Source organism: Acomys minous (genome assembly GCF_964271855.1).
Source record: "Acomys minous genome assembly, chromosome: 12".
Lineage (NCBI taxonomy): Eukaryota > Metazoa > Chordata > Mammalia > Rodentia > Muridae > Acomys > Acomys minous.
The window spans coordinates 97,266,833-97,286,806 of NC_140493.1; the positions used below are offsets into that span (position 1 = coordinate 97,266,833).

Sequence of the window (19,974 nt, forward strand, 5' to 3'; positions counted from 1 at the left end):
TCAGGACCTCTGGAAGAGCAGGTGGCGCTCTTAACCACTGAGCCATCTCTCCAGCCCCCATTCCTTTCTCTCTATGTAGCTTTTGCTGGCTTGGAACCTCAATGTAGACCAAACTTTGGCTTCAAACTAACAGGGACCCACCTGCATGTGCTACCCAAGTGCTGGGAATGAAGGTACGGGTTACCTTTCCTGGCTCAAAATTTATTCTTACCATGTGAGTATTCCATAGCAGGATAACTGAGAGAAGTGACTTCATAGCCAACAGTGAATCGTATGTGGATCTATTTGATCTCTTTGGTCGTTGTTAAATAGTAAAGATGATATCCTAGAAAGTTAGCCTACAGCAGTCACACCTTACCCACAAGGGGCAAGTGTCCCCCAATGGATGCCTGGAACCAGACAGTGGTAAACTTTGTATACTGCATATACAAATACAGTGTTTTTTGTATTTACATAAATTAACCCATTTATTGCAGGCTAGGCAAGCCTCAAATGGTAATGCTTCTACTGGTCTTTCAGTTCCTTGAGTCTTCTGATGGCCGACTTCACTGTGGCGTCCGTCAGAAGTGGTGTTGTAGGTCCAGGCCCCACCAGGCAGTGTTTTCATGCAGGAACCACAGTGCCAGATCCTAACCAGTGTCTCTCTATCTTGGTCTTGTCACAGAAGGAACAAGTGTACTTGGCTGCTGGCTGATTTCACTTTTCTTCACCATTTTCTGGAGGGAGGCACCATAGCAGGTCCTGTATTTCCCTACGATCCTGACCTTCATGTTGCCAGAACTGAAACCAAAGCCCAAAGAGCCACAGTGTTTTCCTAAACACAGGCATATCAGTATATCTTACCTAAGCACCGTGGATAGGAGTTCTTTGTGGTTAAGGTGGGAGAGCAAAACTAGCCACCTCTCCCCCCTTTTCACAGATTCATGGCAGACTCATTTTGGCATACAAATTTGAGCAAATTTAACATATGAGCCGCAGACGCTGTTGTCGCCTCCTCCTCCTCCGTCATCTTCTTTGTCTTTGTCTTTTTTTTTTTCCTGTATTAATTTAGGAACTTTGACCTTTTCACTTAAAGGAGACACTTTATAGCTTCTCTTTGTTGTACCCCAGTTGCCAGCATCACTACTCTTGGGTTTTGGAGCCAGTAAGTAAAATGAGTGACAAGAACACAAGCCCTGTAATGCCAGCAGCAGTTAGACTGCTCCCAAGAGCACCTTGCTAAGTAACAAGTGTCGGGGTGTGGGAAGGTGCAGGGGCTGGTCACATGAGAGCTGGGACAGACCCTGTGGCACAAGATTTCATTAGCTTGCTTAGAACAACATGCAGTTTAAAACTTAAGAGTTACGTCTGGGCCAGCACTTGGAGAGGCAGAGGCAAGTCGATCTCTGAGTTCAAGGCCAGCCTGGTCTACAAAGCGAGTCCAGAACAGCCAAGGCTACACAGAGAAACCCTGTCTCGAAAAAACCAAGAAGAATGAGAAGGATGATAGTAGTAGTAGTAGTAATTATTGTTGTTGTTATTACTACTACTACTAGTGAACTTTTCTACTTAGCATTTTCAGACCACAGTTGAACAAAGGTAACTACATTTATGGAAGGCAAACTAAGAGGATAACTGTGTGGGAAGAAAGCAAAGAGCTGCTCAGTAATGAGAACCTTGGAGACAAGCAAAGTAACACACCAGCCTTCCCAGAAAGCCTTTCACTGACTGATACGTGAGCTGCTATAAACTGCAGGAAGTGTGTCCAAGGAGGACCCTATGGGTAGCATCAGTTCTGTCAGAAAAGCAGTTTAAAGTAAGCAGCATGGATGTAGACCACTACTACACACTTGGCTGTTGAAAGGGCTAGAGCTGGGTAAATAAACTGTGCTTCTGTAGGGTCCCATTTCACTCAGCCACCTAAGTGGCTCAAATGAAGCTTTATAGTAGCAGTCACAAGGAGACTCCCAGCAGAATGGAAGTCCATACCTAGGATACTTATTTGCTTTTTGTTTATTTGTTGTTTTATTATTGTTTGTTTTTAAGACAGGGTGTCTCTTTGTAGGCTGTGTTGGAGCTAAGTGTGTCCTAGTCACTAATGTCCAAGTGTTTCACATATTAGTTTGAAACCAACAGATCTGCTTTTTTCTTTTGAGACAGCATCTTACCATGTAGCCTCAGCTGGCCAAGAACTTGCTATGTAGAACAGACTGGCCTCTGACTCACAGATACCCTACTGTCTCTGCTTTCTTTCTTTCTTTCGTTCTTTCTTTCTTTTTTTAAAGATTTATTTATTTATTATTATGTACATATTGCTCTGCCTGCATGTACAACTGCAGGCCAGAAGAGGGCGTCATATCACATTATAGATGGTTGTGAGCCACGATGTGGTTGCTGGGAATTGAACTCAGGACCTCTGGAAGAGCAGACAGTGCTCTTAATCTCTGAGCCATCTCTCCAGCCCCCTGTCTCTGCTTTCTAAGTGCTGGAATTAAAGGTATGTGTCACCATGTTCTGCACAAATCTACATTTTGTTTGATCTTTTAATTTTGGTTTTTTGAGACAGAGTTTCTTTGTGTAGCCTTGGCTGTCCTGGACTCACTTTGTAAACCAGACTGGCCTCGAACCCTGAGATCCACTTGCCTCTGCCTCCTAAGTGCTGGGATCAAAGGCACAAATCTACGTTTTAATGAAGGATCTTCTACTACCATGTGAGGTAGTCAGTCTTGGCCTTGCTCACCCTGTTAGTGGAGGGAGGAATCTGATGATTCCCACCGCCAAGTTAATCTCCACAGTGCAGGGTGTTGGAGATTTGTAGTAGAGATCACCTACACTTTGTTGTCATTCACCTCTTCCACGAACTGTTCAATTTTTCATAGTTTTCTAGTACAGAAGCACAGAATCTGACTGCTCTGTTTGTACGCAAATCTTCTACCCCCTACTTTTTCCACAGACTTTGACTGTTTGGCTTTTTGGCTCTTAGATGACCTGGGCAGGCTCCTTGTCTGATGTCCCTTGTACTTCCATAAAAAATGGCGAGCCATGGCTAGAGAGATGGTTCACTGGTTAAAAGTGCTTGCTGTTCTTACAGAGGAGCTGCAGCCCACATGACACTTTACAGCTGCCTGTAACTCCAGTGCCAGAGGATCCATTCCCCTTTTTAGTCTCAGAGAACTCCTGTACATGGTGCACATATATTCTTACACTCATACACACATCCACACATACACTTTTTTTTTTTAAATCTAGGGAAAAAAAGAGAAATGGCAAGCCAGCACCTCCATCTCTTCCTTCCTGTTAGTTGCGTTTGCTTCCAAATCAGAGGCTGGGATGGAAGGAAGCCTGCGGCATGTCTGTTCCTCATTGTAGTTCTTGCCTTACACAGGCAGGTTTCCTCTAGCCCAGTGCCTCTCAGTGTCCTAATGCTGTGACCTTTAGTACGTTCCCTCATGTGGTGGTGACTTCGAACAATAAAATTATTTTTGTTGCTACTTTATAACTAATTTTGCCACTGTTTTGAATCATAATGTAAATATTTTCAGAAATAGAGATTTGCCTAAGGGGTTGCAACTCACAGGTTGAAGATTGCTGCTTTAGGTAGACAGGTCAGCCTCAGTTGCTTATCTGATCACTAATAGAAGGGGTCGCACGACTGCTGCCTCAGCTTTCTTACTATGTATTATTTCAGAGGTGGCAATATTTCTCTAGTCCCTAGGCCATTTTCAGAACATGCTTACACTCTTGGTAGACCATGTCATCTCATGCATGTGAGAAAGATGACAGCCCATGGAATTGGCACTCTGACTCATGTTAGATTCCTGTTAAAATGAAGTATTACCATATCTATTGTGTTTGTGTGTTAGCAGAGGTCATGGCAAGCCCAGAGGAAATAGTTAGACTACGTGTCTAATGAGATAGTGCCAGAGAGATGGAGAGAGGACTCAGTGGTTATGAGCACTTGCTGTTTCTATAGAGGACTTTGGTTTGATTTCCAGCACCTAGCAGTCTGCAACTCCAGTTCCAGAACATCCAGTGCTCTCTTCTGGCCTCCTAAGACACGGGGCATGCATGTGGTGTATGGACATTCACGCGTGCAGAGCACTCATACACATAACATAAAATTTGAAACATTAAAATAAAAAGACTGTGGTAGGAGGGCTGGTTGTTTAGTTCAGTTGGTAGAGTGTCTGCTTAGAATGCATGAAATACTCTGATTTTTATTTCCAACACCACAAAACTGGCCATGGTGGAAGTGGCCTCAGCATATAAGAACATCTCTATAGGGAGTTCAAAACCAGCCTAGGCTACCTGAGACTCTGCCTCAAAAGTACCAGGAGTCAGGTGGTGGAACTCCTTATTTGTAGCATTTGAGAGGCTGAGATAGGATTGTGAGTTTTAAGGCCAGCCTAGGCCACTTATTAAAAGCCTGTTCAAACAAACAAAAGTATCAGGCTAGAATAAACAACTCCAACTGCAGGTTGTTTACAGGAAACCCACTCTGTTCTATTTTTTGGGGGGGATTTTTTTCATCTTTTACATATACATTTATTATTATACATATATACAATAAACTACCTACAGCAAGAAGAGCCATAAAATGAATTATATAAATGTTACATTCTTAGTGTTTTGGCTATTTATATTAAAACTCACTCTATTCTAACCCATATTCTTAGAAATACACATACATTTAGATAGAATTTTTTTAAATATTGGGTTTTTTTTTTTCTTGAGGCAGGATTTCTCTGTGTAGCCTTTGCTGTTCTGGACTCACTTTGTAGACCAGGCTGGCCTGGAGTTAACAGAGATCTGCCTGTCTCTGTCTCCCAGGGTGCTGGGATTATAGGTGTGCACCACCACACACAGCTCTAGTAGGATTTTTCTAGGTAGCTCATGCTGGCCTCAAACTTAAAATTTTCCCACTTCAACTTTGCAAGGCACGTGTACACCACCATTTCCAACTTTAAATTTCCATGTAAATTTAAGTAGTTTGAAAAGGCTGTTACTCTATAAATGCTTAGTGGCTATATTTGTTTTAGCAGAAGATTCTAGAGCCTAGAAAGTATTATCGAGGCAGTAAAATGGATTTTGTTCTTTAAGACAGATCAGTAGTTGGGTATGGTAACTCATGCCTGTAATCCCAACACTTAGCATCTGAGGCAGGAGAATTGTTGTGAATTCCAGACCAACCTGAACTACAGAGTGAGACCCTGCCTATGGGGGCAGTGGGTGGTGGTGGTGATCAGTTTATTTAAGCAGAAAAGTCAGCAAGCAGTAGTTAATGTAGCAACTTATTTTTTCTTTTTGGAGGCCGAGTTTCCCTGTGTGGCTTTGGTTGTCCTGAACTCACTTTGTAGACCAGGTTGGCCTTGATCTCACAGAGACCTGCCTCTGCTTCCCGAGTGCTGGGATCACAGTTGTGCGTCTGCAGCAACTATTCTTACAATAGCAACAGCAAAATTAAATCAGAAATGGAAAAGAATTTAAGAAATGGAAGTGAAATGACATATTGCAAAGGGAATGGAACTGAATGAAAACAAAAAGGTAATATATCAGAATTTTTGAGGTATGGCTCACAGTGCTATAGAGGGAATTTTACAGCTTCATAAGAAAGTTCTAAAATCAACTCTGCCTGGAGCTAGGAATAGAACAGTCCAAACAGAGACATCATAAGGAGTTGTGCATGGCCACATGCTCAGGAAACAGAGGCAGGCAGATTGATGAGTTTGAGGCTAGCCTGGTCTACTGAGTGAGTTCCAGGACAGTCAGGGAGGGATGTTAACACAGAGAAACCCTGTCTCAAAAAACAAAACAAAACAAAACAAAACAAAGTAGTTGAAAAGCTGGATATGATATTTTGACTATCTTATGACCCTAGCCCAGGCTGAGGCAGAAGGGTCTAGAATTTAAGTCCAGGTCTAGGCTAACATAATGAAATTGTCTCTAATAATAGTAATAGTAGTAGTAGTAGTAGTAGTAGTAGTAGTAGTAGTAGTAGTAGTAGTAGTAGTAGTAGTAGTAATAATAATAATAATAATAATAATAATAATAATAATAATAATAATAATAAATTAATTAATTCTGTTTTAAAAGTTTACATCAAGAGCCCTTTTTTATGTATGGATGTAGTTAGATGTTCTTGTAAAAAGACCTGATTGGACTGGAGAGATGGCTCAACAGTTAAAGAGTGCTTGCTTGGGCTGGAGAGATGGCTCAGAGATTAAGAGCACTGGCTGCTCTTCCAGAGGACCTGAGTTCAATTCCCAGCAACTACATGGTGGCTCACAACCATCTATAATGTGATATGATGCCCTCTCCTGGCCTGCTGGTATACATTCAGGCAGAACTCTGTATACAAAATAATAAATAAATAAGTCTTAAAAAAAAAAAAAAAGTAGAGTGCTTGCTTGCTTCTCTTCCAGAGGACCAGACCTCCACCCCAGCACCCAGATTATGTGTTTCACATAACTCCAGCTTCAGAGGTCCTGGTGCCCTTTTTTGGCCTCTGTGGGTACCTGAATTTACATGCTGTATACTCACATGTATAAATAAGTAATAAAATGAGTCTTAAAAAATAGACAAATAGCTGGATTTGGTGGTGCACGCCTTTAATCCTAGCACTTGGGAGGCAGAGGCAGGTGGATATGTGAGTTCAAAGCCAACCTGGTCTACATGGCTAGTTCCAGGACAGCCAAGGCTATACAGAGAAAACCCTGTCTCAATACACTAAAGAAAAAAAAGAGGGTGGGGGCTTGATAGGTAGGTTGTTTTAATTAAGGTTTCTATTGCTCTGATAAAACACCATTTTAAAAAAAAAGCAATTTGAGGAGGAAAGGGTTTATTTCATTTCACAGTTTGTAGTCCATCATCAATGGAAGTCAGGGCAAAAACGCAAAGCAGGAACTTGGAGGCAGGAACTGATGCAGAGGCCATAGAGGAATCCTGCTTGCTGGCTTGCTCAACTTGCTTTCTTAGAGCATCCAGGACCACCAGCCCCCAGGGGTGAGATAGCCCTCATTGAGCTTGGCTTTCCCACATAGTTTACTCCCTTCTACCCCAGAGAACACCATTGAGGAAGCAGAGCCTGACCCTCACTAGGTCAGTGTATTCTCCAGTCTTAGCTGTTGTGTTAGAACAAGCAGGATGTGGACCCATCTCCGTACCCCAGACCTTAGTATAAAGCTGTGTAACCTGAGGTGGGTTAACAGCTCTTAGAATCCCTTCATTCCCTTCATGTATAAGAATAGTAGCAACTACTTCACAAGGTTATTGTTACTTTTGTAGTTATTATCATAACAATACAGACTGTGGCTTAAATAATTGAAACTTACTTTCTTAAAATTTCAGAAGCTTGAAGTCAAAAGCAAGCTGCTAGTAGATTTGATTGCTTCTGAAATTTCTCTCCTTGGGTTCTAGGAAACTGCCTTCTCGCTGTGCCTTTATGTGGTCTCTGCATGTCTTCCCTCCTGTCTTTCTGTCTCAGTGTCCTGATATCCTCTTATAAAAACACTAGTCTAGTTGCATTAGGCCCATTGTAATGACCCCATTTAAATGTAAATCAAATATGATTTAGATGGCTCAGTGAGGATAGGCAAAATAATTATAGGTTAATAGAAAGTTGTAAAATATATATATGAAGGGGCTGCAGAGATAGCTCAGCTGTTAGAGCACTGGCTGCTCTCTTAGAGTGCCTCAGGGTAAATTCCCAGCACCCACGTGGGTGATGGCATGAGTTTTCTCTTTGGGACCCACATAGTAGGAGAGAAGCAACCCTCCCAAGTTGTCACCTGTGCTCCACAGGTGCGCTGGGCTTGCAGTTGTGTTCTCTTTTTTGTTCTCTCCCTCCCTCCTTCTATTCCCCCCCCCCCCAAATAAATAAATATGTGTGTGTGTGTATATATATTGTTGTTTGGTTTGGTTTGGTTTGGTTTTTCAAGACAGGGTTTCCCTGTGTAGCCTTGACTGTCCTAGACTGCCTTTGTAGACCAGGCTGGCCTGGAACTCACAGTGATCCACCTGCCTCTGCCTCCTGAGTGCTGGGATTAAAGGCATGTGTGCGCCACCACACCCGGCTAAGGCTTTTATTTTCAACTTCCATAATTAAATAGTCTGCTGATTGCTCTTGTACCTTTGTCAGAAATCAAGTGGACACCTTGTGGGTTTGTTTTTATCAACTGCAAAATAAATAAAGAACTGTAAGTCTTATTTGTGCAAGTGCTACATGGACGTTGATTGTTACTTTATTATGGTAAATGAGCAATGGCTTTTGCTTGTACTTAAGAATCAAACTCAGGGCCCATGCATTCTAGGCAGGCACTCTATCACTGCCCTATCCAATAACTTTATACTTTTTAAAAAGCTTTCACTTGTATTTGTGTGTATGTGTTGTATTTCCACGTGACTATATGACAGTGTGTGTAGAGGCCAGAAGAGAGCATGGGATCCCCTGAGCTAGAGTCAGGTGTTGTGAGCCGCCTGACATGGGTGCTGAGAGTGGGACTCAGGTCCCCTGGAAGAGCAGGAAGTGCACTTAAACTGGTGAACTGTTTCTCTAGCCCCTATACTTTAATTTTTTAATTAAAAATTAAAAAAAAAAATGGTTTCTGTTAGTACATGTAGCTATGTGTGCTGCCACAGTACACAGATAGAGGTCAGGTTTTGGAATTGGTTCTCTCCTTCCACCTTTACACTGGATCTACTCTACTTAACAGACTTGCACTGCAAGTGCTGCTGCTGCTGCTTCTTCTTCTTCTTCTTCTTCTTCTTCTTCTTCTTCTTCTTCTTCTTCTTCTTTCTTTTCTTCTTTTCTAATTTTCTAATTTTCTTCTTCTTCCTCCTTCTTCTTCCTCCTTCTTCTTCTTATTCTTTTTATTCTTCTTCTTATTCTTCTTATTCTGTTTGTTATGTTTTTCGAGACAGGGTCTCTCTATGTAGCCTTGACTGTCCTAGACTCGCTTTGTAGACCAGGCTGGCCATGAACTCACAGTGATCCGCCTTCCTCTGCCTCCCGAGTGAGTGCTGGGATAAAAGGCGTGCACCACCACGCCTAGCACCTCTTTCTTACTATAGAGGAATGTTAATTCAGAACATGGCTGTTCTGGCAAAGAGAGCTCATCCAAAGACCTTCTAGGTCTGTGTGATCCTGCTGGCAAGAGATCACGTCCAAAAATCTTCTAGGTCTGTGTGATCTGGCTGGAATACAAACACTCCTTTTAACCCAGGAGGCAGAGGCAAGCAGGTCTGAGTTCAAGGCCAGTGTGGTATAGAGCAAGTATCAGATAAAGAAAAACTTAGGTCCAGGCGTGCTGATACATGCCTTTAATCACAAATGAAGGTAAAGTTAGTTTGTAGGAGGAAGCACTCATGTTTGAAAGTGATGTCTAATGGAGTGGCAGAAAAGGTGATGAATCAGAGAAGATCTGACAGAATAGGGTACATGAAAAGGCAGAAAAGGGAAGCTACTTAGAGGCAGTTTCACAGAGAGAAGAGCAATTTCACCAGGACAGGAATAGAGAGAGAAGAACCCAGGTGAAGACAGAACGAGCAAGAAAACGAGAAGAAACTAAAAGATTAGAACAGATGGCTGAGTTAGTTTGAGGCCACGCAGAGCAATTCTGGGCCGAGAGAGAAACCAGATTAAATAAATCAGCTGGGAGAAGAGTTTGAGCCAGAACAGCTGAGTCAAACCAGCCAGCGCTCAGAAAGAGCAAGGAAGGGTGAGCTCTTTAAAGCAGCGGGTCTCAGAGGCCTGGGTTGGGTTGTATGGCAGCTGGCAGCCTCGAGGACTGGGCCTAGGTCAGCAGAAGATGCAGTACAACAGTTGAATCAGGTCAATAAAAGCAGCTTTGACAACTTACTGAGCCACCTCACTGCCCTAATTTATAATTCTAAAAACAGCATTGGAGTAGTGTTAAAACATACATAAGATAGGGAGCTGGAGAGATCGCTCAGAGGTTAAGAGCACTGGCTGTTCTTCCAAAGGTCTTGAGTTCAATCCCCAGCAACCACATGACTCACAACCATCTATAGTGAGATCTGTTGCCCTCTTCTGGCCTGCAGGTGTGCATGCAGGCAAAACACTGTATACATAATTAATAAATACATCTTTTAATAAAACAATAATAATATAAAATTCTGTGGGTTTTTGTTTTTGTTTGTTTCTTTGAAGCCGGGTCTTGCTAAAGTGGTGTCTGGTCAGAATCCTCCTGTATAGGCCGAGTTGGTCTTGAATGCATGGCAGTCCTAATGCCTGAGCTAGCTAAGTGCTGCAGTGTCAGGTACTTACCACCACACCTAGCATAGTTCAGTAGTATTAAGCACATTAACATTGTCGTTTGTTTTGAGACAGGCTCTTACTATGTAGACCATGCTGGTTTCAAACTCACAGAGAGCTATCTGTTTCTGCTTCCCAAGTGCTGGGATTAAAGGCATGTATCACCACCAGACCTGGCTGGCTTTTTCTCTTCTCTCTGTCTTTCTCACCCGTGTGTGTGTGTGTGTGTGTGTGTGTGTAATATATAAATATAATATTTACTTAATTATGTTAAGTGCTCTTGTCTATAAGTATGCCTGCACACTAGAAGAGGCATCAGCCATAAATGATAGTGAGCCACTATGTAGTTGCTGGGAATCTAACTCAGCACTTTTTTTTAGGGGAAGGGACATTCAAGACAGGGTTTCTCTGTGTAACCTTGACTGTCTTGGACTAGCTTTGTAGACGAGGCTGGCCTCAAATGCTGGCAGCCAGTACTTTTAACTGCTTTCCAGCCCTCCCCCCACCCCTTTTAAATTTTAATTATTAACTAAAGGCTGAGGTTGCAGCTCAGTTGATAGAGTGCTTGCTTAGCATGGCACGAAGTCCTGGGTTCAATGTCAGCACCTAAGAGGTAATTGAGAAGTTCATAATCATCTTCACCTACATAGTGAGTTCTGTATCAGCCTGGGCTACAAGAGACAGTGTCTCCAAAGGGGAAAAAAAATGGTCTCCTACTCTCATCTTTTTCTTATGGAAAACATTAATAAGTATGACCAACACAGTAAGTTTTTCAGTTAAAAATGCACAAAAATAGTAAACATTGATGCTCCTCACAGGTATTAGCCCCACTTCGTCTTCTTCTTTTTTTTTTTTTTTTTTCAAGACAGGGTTTCTCTGTGTAGCCTTGGCTGTCCTGGACCCACCTTGTAGTCCAGGCTGGCCTCGAACTCACAGCGATCCGCCTGCCTCTGCCTCCCAAGTGCTGGGATTAAAGGCGTGCGCCACCACGCCCGGCTATTAGCCCCACTTCTAAAAGACAATTTAATCTTTTTTTTTTTCTCTTGAAACAGAGCCTCACTATGTAGCCTTTCCTAGCTGGGAGTGCTTTGTGTACATCAGGTTGCCTCAAATGCTTGCTTCTGTTTCCTGAGTACTGGGATTATAGGCAAGTGCAGGGCAGTGTAGTCTTTAAGCTTCCTTAACATAAGGGTTATATTGTTACTGCACCATACAGAATTTATAGCTTAGTTCCTATACTGAACAGGAAGGAATATAATTTTCTTTCTTTTTTGTTTTTGAAAGATTTATTTTACTTTATATGTGATATTTTTGCCTGTGTGCATGCATGTGCACCACATATGGTGAACCACCATGTGGAAGCTGGGAATCGAAGTTGGGTCCTTTGCCAGAGCAACTTGCAGAGGTCCTCTTGGCCATCTGTTGAGCGGCAGGAATATACTTTTTATAGAAGGGTATACTGTAACTAAGCAGTATTTCAGGAGGGATAGCTTCCCAAGTAGTCACCTTCAGGTAACAGTGAACATTCATTCATGCCTATTTTTGTCTCCTTTTCATCACAAAGTTTACTGGAAACCTTCGTATACAATCCATATACAGTCTATGTTTTTGCTTGTGTATGTAGGGGAATTGGTGTTACTGTGTATGTAGGGGAACAGCAGTTTTATGGAGTCAGTTTTCTTCTACCTTATGTGTGTTTAGGGGGTCAAATTCAGAACACCATGCCTGCATAGAAGGTGCGTTAATCCATCAGGTTGTCTCACTGGCCCTTAACAATGTAGTTTGGTTTTCCCCTTTATGTTATTTTATGTGTATGAGTGTTTGCCAGCATATGTCTGTGCGCTCTGTGCAGTGTCTGCAGAGGCCAGAAGAGGGCGTCATTCCCCGGAACTGAGGTTCCGAGACTTGTAAGCCACCAAGTATAAGTAGGGGCTGCGAACTGGAACTGGGTCCTCTGTAAGAGCACCCAAGGGTTCCTAACTGCCAAGCCATCTCTCCAGCCTTAATAATGTTCTCTACAGCTGTTCAATTTTGCTTTTGTGGAGGTGAGGCAGCACAGGGCATCAAACCTTGGGCTTTGTGCATTCTTAGCAAATGTGGTACCAAGGTCAAAACAAAGTTCATGTGTTGAAACTTAGCATGCCTTTAGACACCTTTAATCTAGTTTCAGTTTTCATTTCTGTTATAGTTGTTGTCTTGATAACAGTGACACTTTGAAACTTAGCTTGTTTGTTTTGCCCGTAAGTCTTTGGTTAGTTTTTACTAGGCAGTAAGATAGACGCTTTAGGACACGAGAAGGTGTAACTCAGTTATCCTTGCTAATTATATTTAATCCAGTGACTTTATAATGAGATGCTGCACTTGAGAAGAGGATGACAAAGGATTAGCTAATTCTTAATATTTTAAAACTTTGGTTATGTACACATGCCTGAGGGACAGTAAGTCTTCTTGTCCCTCTTCAACAAACAGTATTCCCCACTATGTATCTACAGTTATTTTCATTGTAATTGCTAGGGAAAAAAGCACTTCAGTCTTCTCACCTGTAGTCACCACTCTTGCTGTCACCCCTGTCCCATCTTAGTCACTATTCTGTTGCTGTGAAGACACCATGACCACAGCTCTATAAGAAAGCATTTAATTGGAGGCTCACTTACTTCAGAGAGCTGGTCCATTATCATCATCATGGCGGGGAGCATGGTGGCCAGCATGGTGCTAGAACAGTAGCTGAGAGCAGCTCCCTAATTAGAAAGCAGAGGTGGGGGCAGGGAGAGAGGGAGAAGGAGAGAGAGAGAGAGAAAGCACATGCCCCCCAAGCCCAACCTCAATGAAATATTCCCTCCAATAAGGGCAAGCTTTCTAATCCTTCAAACAGTGCCACTCCCTGGTGACTAAGCATTCAAATGTATGAGCCTGTGAGAGCCATATGTTAAAAGACTTACTTACTTATTATGTATACAGTGTTCTGCCTGCATGTGACCCAACAGATCAGAAGAGGGCACTAGATCTTTTGTTTCGTTTTTGTTTTGTTTTTCAAGACAGGGTTTCTCTGTGTAGCCCTGGCTGTCCTGGACTCGCTCTGTAGTCCAGGCTGGCCTCGAACTCACAAAGATCCACCTGCCTCTGCCTCCCGAGTGCTGGGATTAAAGGGCGCCACCACGCCCAACTCAGAGGGCACCAGATCTTAATATAGATGGTTGTGAGCCACTATGGTTGCTGGGAATTGAACAGCCAGTGCTCTTACCCTCTGAGCCGTCTCTCCAGCCACTGTGGGCCATTGTGTTCTTACTCACACTGCCACACACTCCCTTTCTTCCTTCTTCACGTCTCTCCTTTCCTACCTGTCAGCTCCTACCTGCCCATGCGCTCTTGCTGTGCAGCCAAGATTAGTTCTAACTCATGCTGTAACCCAAGCTCATCTTGTACCCACTGTCATTCTGGTTTTGCTTCTTGAGTGTTAATTACAGGACTATCACTACACCTGGCTCTACTGTTTCCTTTAGAAAATGAGGAATATTTGGTGATAAAGCAGATATGGTTTTATTGCAGTCCTGGGGAAAATTGAGTTTTACAAAAGTTATATTAAAGGTAATTCATGCTGGGCATGTGGTTCAGTGGTAAAGCACTTGCCTAACATGCAAGCTTTTACGTGTAGTATGAAGGGTCCAGTTCAACTGGTTTGCTCTTTTCCAGACAACTTCCTGGCATTGTTTGCTGGAAAGACTTTTCTTGAATGGTTCTAGTACCTTTCTCAAAAACCAGTTGGTCACAGTTACGGTGTCTCACTGGAGTTCCCTCAGTTCTCCCACTGATACCTTAACTCTAGTACTGCTGTGTTGGTACTGTTGGCTTCGTAGCGAGTCTTGGTGTCAGGGAACGTGATCCTTCTTTGTTCTTTTACAATTGTTTTGTTTAGTCTGGTCCCTTACAATCTCATGTGAAATATGTGTATTTACTGTTTATTTACATTGAGTTCTGGAAATTGAACCTAGAGCTTTAATCTTTACGCCTGAGCAGCACTCCTAACCCCCCTGATGAGAGGATGGCCACTAGGAGCCGTTTTCTCTTCCTATTGTGTGTGCTAAGGGTTGAACTCAGCTTGTCAGGCTGTGCAGCAGGCCTGCTGCTCACTGAGCCATCTTGCTGCCCACAGCTTTTTAATGTAAGGAAGTCAGGCGAACACTAGGTGGGAGTCACTGGATTGGTGAATTGGGTAGAGGTTGCTATCATAGCAGTTTAATTGTCTTGAGTCACAAGCATGGGAGTTTGTGCACGTGTGTGTTTGTGTTGTTTGTTTGCTTTGAGACAGTCTCACTCTCTTCTAGCCTGGCTGACCTGGAACTCGATACGTAGCCGGCCTCTGCCTCCTAGATACTGGGAGTAAAGATGTGTACCACACCCGGCACCCGGCACCCAGCACCCTGTACTTACTTATGTTTTAAAGTTCTTTGAGTACTTGCTTGTAGTTTGCAGAGTGTGGGCTTTACACTTCTTTTATTAAATTTATCCCTATTTGTTTTTGATGCGTTTGTTTGTTTGTTTGTTTTGAGACTGGGTTTTCTCTGTGTAGTAGCCTTGGCTGTCCTGGACTAACTTTGTAGACCAGGCTGGCCTCGAACTCACAGGGATCACCTGCCTCTGCCTCCCAAATGCTGGGATTAAAGGCGTGTGCCCCCACGCCCGACATCTGTATTTGTTTTCTTTCTTTCTTTTGTGGTAGAGGGTCTCTTTGTGTAGCCTCGGCTGTCCTGGCATTCTGTAGACCAGGCTGGCCTCAAATTCAAAGAGATCTGCCTGCCTCTGCCTCCCAAGTGCTGAGATTAAAGGTATATGAGACCACCGCTGATGTTTATATTATTTATTACAAATGTATAGAAATAAAATGTGTTTTTTGTATGCTACTGTTTTACTTCATTTACTCCAGCCATAATTTAATGGACCCATTCTGGTTTTCTATAAACATAATCATACCATTTATGAACTAAATTATTTTACTTAATTTTTAAAATATGAGTGCTTTTCATTTGTTGTCCACTGCCCTGGCTGGACCTTCTAATAGAATGCTGAATAGAAGCAGCATGCATGGATCTCCTTGTCTTACTCCTGGGAAGACAGGAATTACTATTGAGTTGGTTCTAGGGTGACTTCCCTTTCTCCTGCTCCCCATCCCACGCCTCTCTCTCTCTCAAGATTCATTTATTTTATGCTTATGAGTGTTTTCCCAGCATGTATGTTGTACAGTCCATGTGAGTGCCTGTGCTGCCCTCAGAGATCAGAAGAGATCTCTGTTGTGGATGGCTGTGAACCATAATAAGAATAGCTGGGCATGGTGGCGCACTCCTTTAATCCCAGCACTCAGGAGGCAGAGGCAGGTGGATCGCTGTGAGTTTGAGGACAGCCTGGTCTACAAAGTGAGTCCAGGACAGCCAGGGCTACACAGAGAAACCCTGTCCCAAAAATAAAAAACAAAAACAAGAGTAGCAAGTACTCTCTCTTAACCTCGGACCCATTTCTTCAGCCCCTCCCCACTCCCTCTGCCCCGCCCCTTTGACAAGGTCTTATACAGCCTAGGTTGGTCTTGAACCAATTGTGTAGCTTAAGATGCCCTTTAATTTCTGATTCTTCTATCTCTACCTCCGTAGTTATAGGCATGCACTGCCATTCTCAATTTTTGTGGTGCTGGGGATTGAACCTAGGCCTTCCTGCATGTGATACAAGTATTTTATTAACTAAACTATATCCCCAGCTGAGTTGTTGGTTTCTTACAATTGTCCTTTCTGTTGATTTTTTTTTTTTTTGAGACAGGGTTTCATGTAGCCTATGCTGCCCTGAAACTCACCATGTAGCTTAGGGTTTCCTTGAATTCCTGAGTGTTCTGCCACCAAGAGTGCTAAGATACCTGATGTCATTAGGGTAGTGATGAAGTGGTTTACCATTTTCTATTGTGTAATTCCCTTTTCAGACAGGTTCTTACTGTGTAGCTCGCTCTATGATAGTGTGCACCACTGTGCCTGGCTCTAGCTAATATTTTGTAACAGTACTGGGTACTGATTTCTCCCTACTTTGTAAATGTTTTACTATTTTCCTTTGAGGGCAGGAGTATTTCTGTCTTCTAGCCATCCTTAGTCTGAAGTGTTAAACCTCCGATGCTGTTCCTTAGGGAGGCATACCTTTCAGTGTTTACCCTGGCTATCTGTAGGACGGGCAAGGCTCTTCTCTTCCAGTCCCTATCTGCTTCCAACCTGGGCTCCTTCTGCCTCAGCCTTCTGAGCACTGTAACTGAACAGATTGCTACTTTATGAGTTCCTTTTTTCTTACAACCTTTCCTACCTTTTCCCCACTCTTTCAGCCCCCTAACCCTAGATAAGAGAGAAAAAAGGGGAAAGAAGAAAGAGGAAAGGGGTGACATTATCATTAGACTACTTCCTGTTGATTAGGGACATCAAGTTCCTTGGGGCAGGTTTGATCTTCATAGTCAGGATGTCTAATGTCCTTTTTGTGCATGAGTACCTAACGAACTGCAACCAACAGCAACCACCAACCAATCAACAGTGCACCACCAACCCACCTATCGGGGCTCTAGCATTTATATATATATGCTCAGAAAAATGCTCATAATTCCAAATGTCATACAATAGCAGCTGCAGCTGGCAAAGCCACACCTCTGCTAGAGTATGAGACAAATCATAGGCAGCTGCTATGAAGCAGCCCCATATCCCACACCTGGGATTAAAATGAAAACATACTCCCATAATATTTCTGTCCCCCCACCTTTGGTTTTTTGAGACAGGGTTTCTCTGTGTGGCCTGGCTGTCCTGCACTTGCTTTGTAGACCAGGCTGGCCTCGAACTCACAGTGATCCGCCTGCCTCTGCTCCTGTGGTGTTTGTTTGTTTGTTTGTTTGTTTTAACTTAAAAAATATTATATATACAGTGCTCTGCCTGCATGTACACCTGCAGGCCAGAAGGGCATTAGATCACAATATGGATGGTTGTGAGCCTCCATGTGGTTGCTGGAAATTGAACTCAGTACCTCTGAAAAAGCAGTCAGCGCTCTTAACTTCTAAGCCATCTCTCCAGCCCTACTTCTGTGTTTTTTTTAAAGAAACCAAAGTTAAAAATTCTCATTCCAGGGCTGGAGAGATGGTTCAGAGGTTAAGAAAAATGTCAGCTCTTCCTAGGGTCCTGAGTTCAATTCCCAGCAACCACATGGTGGCTCACAACCATGTATAATAAGATCTGAAGGCACACTTGCACGTAGAACACTGTATAAATAAGAAGTAAATAAAAAAACAATTCTCACTCCACTTAAGCTTGTTTTATGCATTCATGTATCTGTGGATGTGTTTCAGAAGACACTTTCTGAGTTGGGTGTGGTAGTATACTCCTTTAATCCCAGCATTTGGGAAGTAGAGGCAAGTAGTAGAGCCAAAACTATATAGAAAGATCATGGCTCAAAAAACCAAAACGCTTTTTTATAATGTGGCCCATGAATACTTGTCACAAAGAACTCCTACAACTTTGGGAGACTGCTTTTATGACTTGCCATATTTACTGTTCTTAAAGAATGGTTTTAGGCCAGGTGGTGGTGGCGCACGCCTTTAATCCCAGCATTTGGGAGGCAGAAGCAGGTGGATCCCTGTAAGTTTGAGGCCAGTCTGGTCTACAAAGTGAGTCCACGACAGCCAAGGCTACACAGAGAAACCTTGTCTCGAAAAACAAACAAACAAACAAACAAACAAACAAACAAACCAGTGAAATGGTTTTAGAAACCAGGCAGTGGTGGTGCACACCTTTAATCCCAGCACTCAGGAGGCAGGGGCAGGAGGATCTCTGTGAGTTCCAGCCCAGCCTGGTCTACAGAGCCAGTCCCGGAGAGCCAAGGCTACACAGAGAAACTCTGTCTCCAAAAACTATTTTAAAAAAAAAATGAAAGAAAGAAAGAAAAAGAAGAATGGCTTTAGAACTCACGAGCATAATCTAGAAGGGAAAACCCTGTCTGTGTAAAGCGAATGAAAATACCAATAGCTAGAGAGTTTGAACATGAAGAACACAGTTCTGTAGCTGAGTCCTTTTCAGCTTGGTTTGGAAGGGTTTTAACAGCTGCTCTTAGCTCCTCTAATCTGGCTTAGACATTAAAATCTACAGGCTTCTTGCATACTTTTGTTGTCATCTTAAATGAAAATGTCTGATTATTCAAAAAACATTTTCCTTCCAGGGGCCACTCAACAGTGAGTCTTCCAACCAAAGTTTGTGCAGCGTGGGGTCCTTGAGTGATAAAGAAGTCGAGGTAAGAAGCCACACCTAAAGAACACTGTTCCCGTTCTTACACCTTTAATCTGGGCTCAAGAGTAGCACCGTGTAATTCTAGCGCATCTTAGTAGAGTTGTGTACTGCTGTCTTGGTGCAGCCTTTTTTTGGTTGTTTTGTTTTGGAGACAAGATTTCTCTGTGCAGCCCTGGCTGTCCTGGTACTCACTCTATAGACCAGGCTGGCCTTGAACTCATAGAGATCCACCTGCCTCTGCTGGGATTAAAGGTTTGCGTCACCACTGCCAGGCTCTTGGTGCAGCTTTGATGTGGCCCTGTCATGTTTTTATTATAGTCATACAGAGGCCTGTCATTCTCCTTTTTACTTCTTTGGGGGTTTTTTGGGGGTGTTGGAGGAGACTGGCCTTTTAAGAAGGTGAGAAATTAGCTTAGTCCTGCCAAAATACCTTGTTTAAATGTTGTGGCAGTTCTGTAGCTGGGTGTGGTGACGCACACCTTTAATCCCAGCACTTGGGAGGCAGAGGCAGGCAGATCTCTGTGAGTTCGAGGCCAGCCTGGTCTACACAGCAAATCCAGGACAGCCAGGACTACAAGAGAAACCCTGTCTCGAGCCCCTGACCCCCCTAAAAAAGAAAAAAAGAAAAAAAAAGCTGTGGCTATTCTGATTTACTAATGAGTATGTCAAAGGTTTGATATTTTAAATAATTTCCCAAAAGTTGTTTAGGTTTGATTAAAGTCTCTGTGCTTTGTCTTTCTGTCCCAAGGGCAGGATACTGATTCAAGACTTGTTTGTGCCAGTCATAAATCTTTTATATCTTTGATATTTTATATATACTGTTTTCCTAATGTGCAAATTTACCAACGTTCTAATTGTGACATGTATGGTATTTAACAGACTCCTGAGAAAAAGCAGAATGACCAGCGAAATCGGAAAAGAAAAGCTGAACCATATGAAACTAGCCAAGGTAGTAGTCATTTTACACTAAAACCCCAGGGTCTCATGTACTCGAACTTGTCTAACTCCCAGCAAGTAATTAGTTTGTGTAGAGGGATCCCTGACAGTAGAGGTTTATGTGTCTTAAGGGGAGTACTGGGATGTGAAGACTGAAGACTTGCCATTTGATACACACCTGACAAACTAGTGTCAGTTCTTTGGGGATTCTTGTTTTTCCAATGTACTTGAATGATTTTCTTACCACAGGTTTTTCATCAGACCAGGCAGGAATTATATGGGAAGGAGGGTACAGTGGAGCTTAACTATGAGATTTGTTAGTAGCAGAGCTAGAAATGGTTACATCTGCAGTACTGCTCTTTCATTGGAGCCCACTGGATGTAATGGCGATAGTTACACCATCAAATATATAGTCAAGGAAAGAAAAAAAATGTCTTAGTTTTTCCCTGTCCTGTCTAAGGACTGGGATTTCCAATCTTTCTGCATTGTTCTTCCCTTTAAAAA

At 42.8% G+C, this 19,974-nt stretch overlaps 1 protein-coding gene across 8 annotated transcripts in view; it reads left to right on the plus strand.

The window, feature by feature from the left end:
* Positions 1-19,974, plus strand: part of TLK2 (tousled like kinase 2) — a 129,330-nt gene that overhangs the window by 37,628 nt on the left and 71,728 nt on the right. For all 8 annotated transcript variants that reach the window (XM_084750047.1, XM_084750046.1, XM_084750045.1 and 5 more), the window contains 2 exons: positions 18,467-18,538; positions 19,414-19,483. In XM_084750047.1, coding sequence (XP_084606173.1) covers positions 18,467-18,538; positions 19,414-19,483 — 142 coding nt within the window. The remainder of the gene's footprint in view (positions 1-18,466; positions 18,539-19,413; positions 19,484-19,974) is intronic.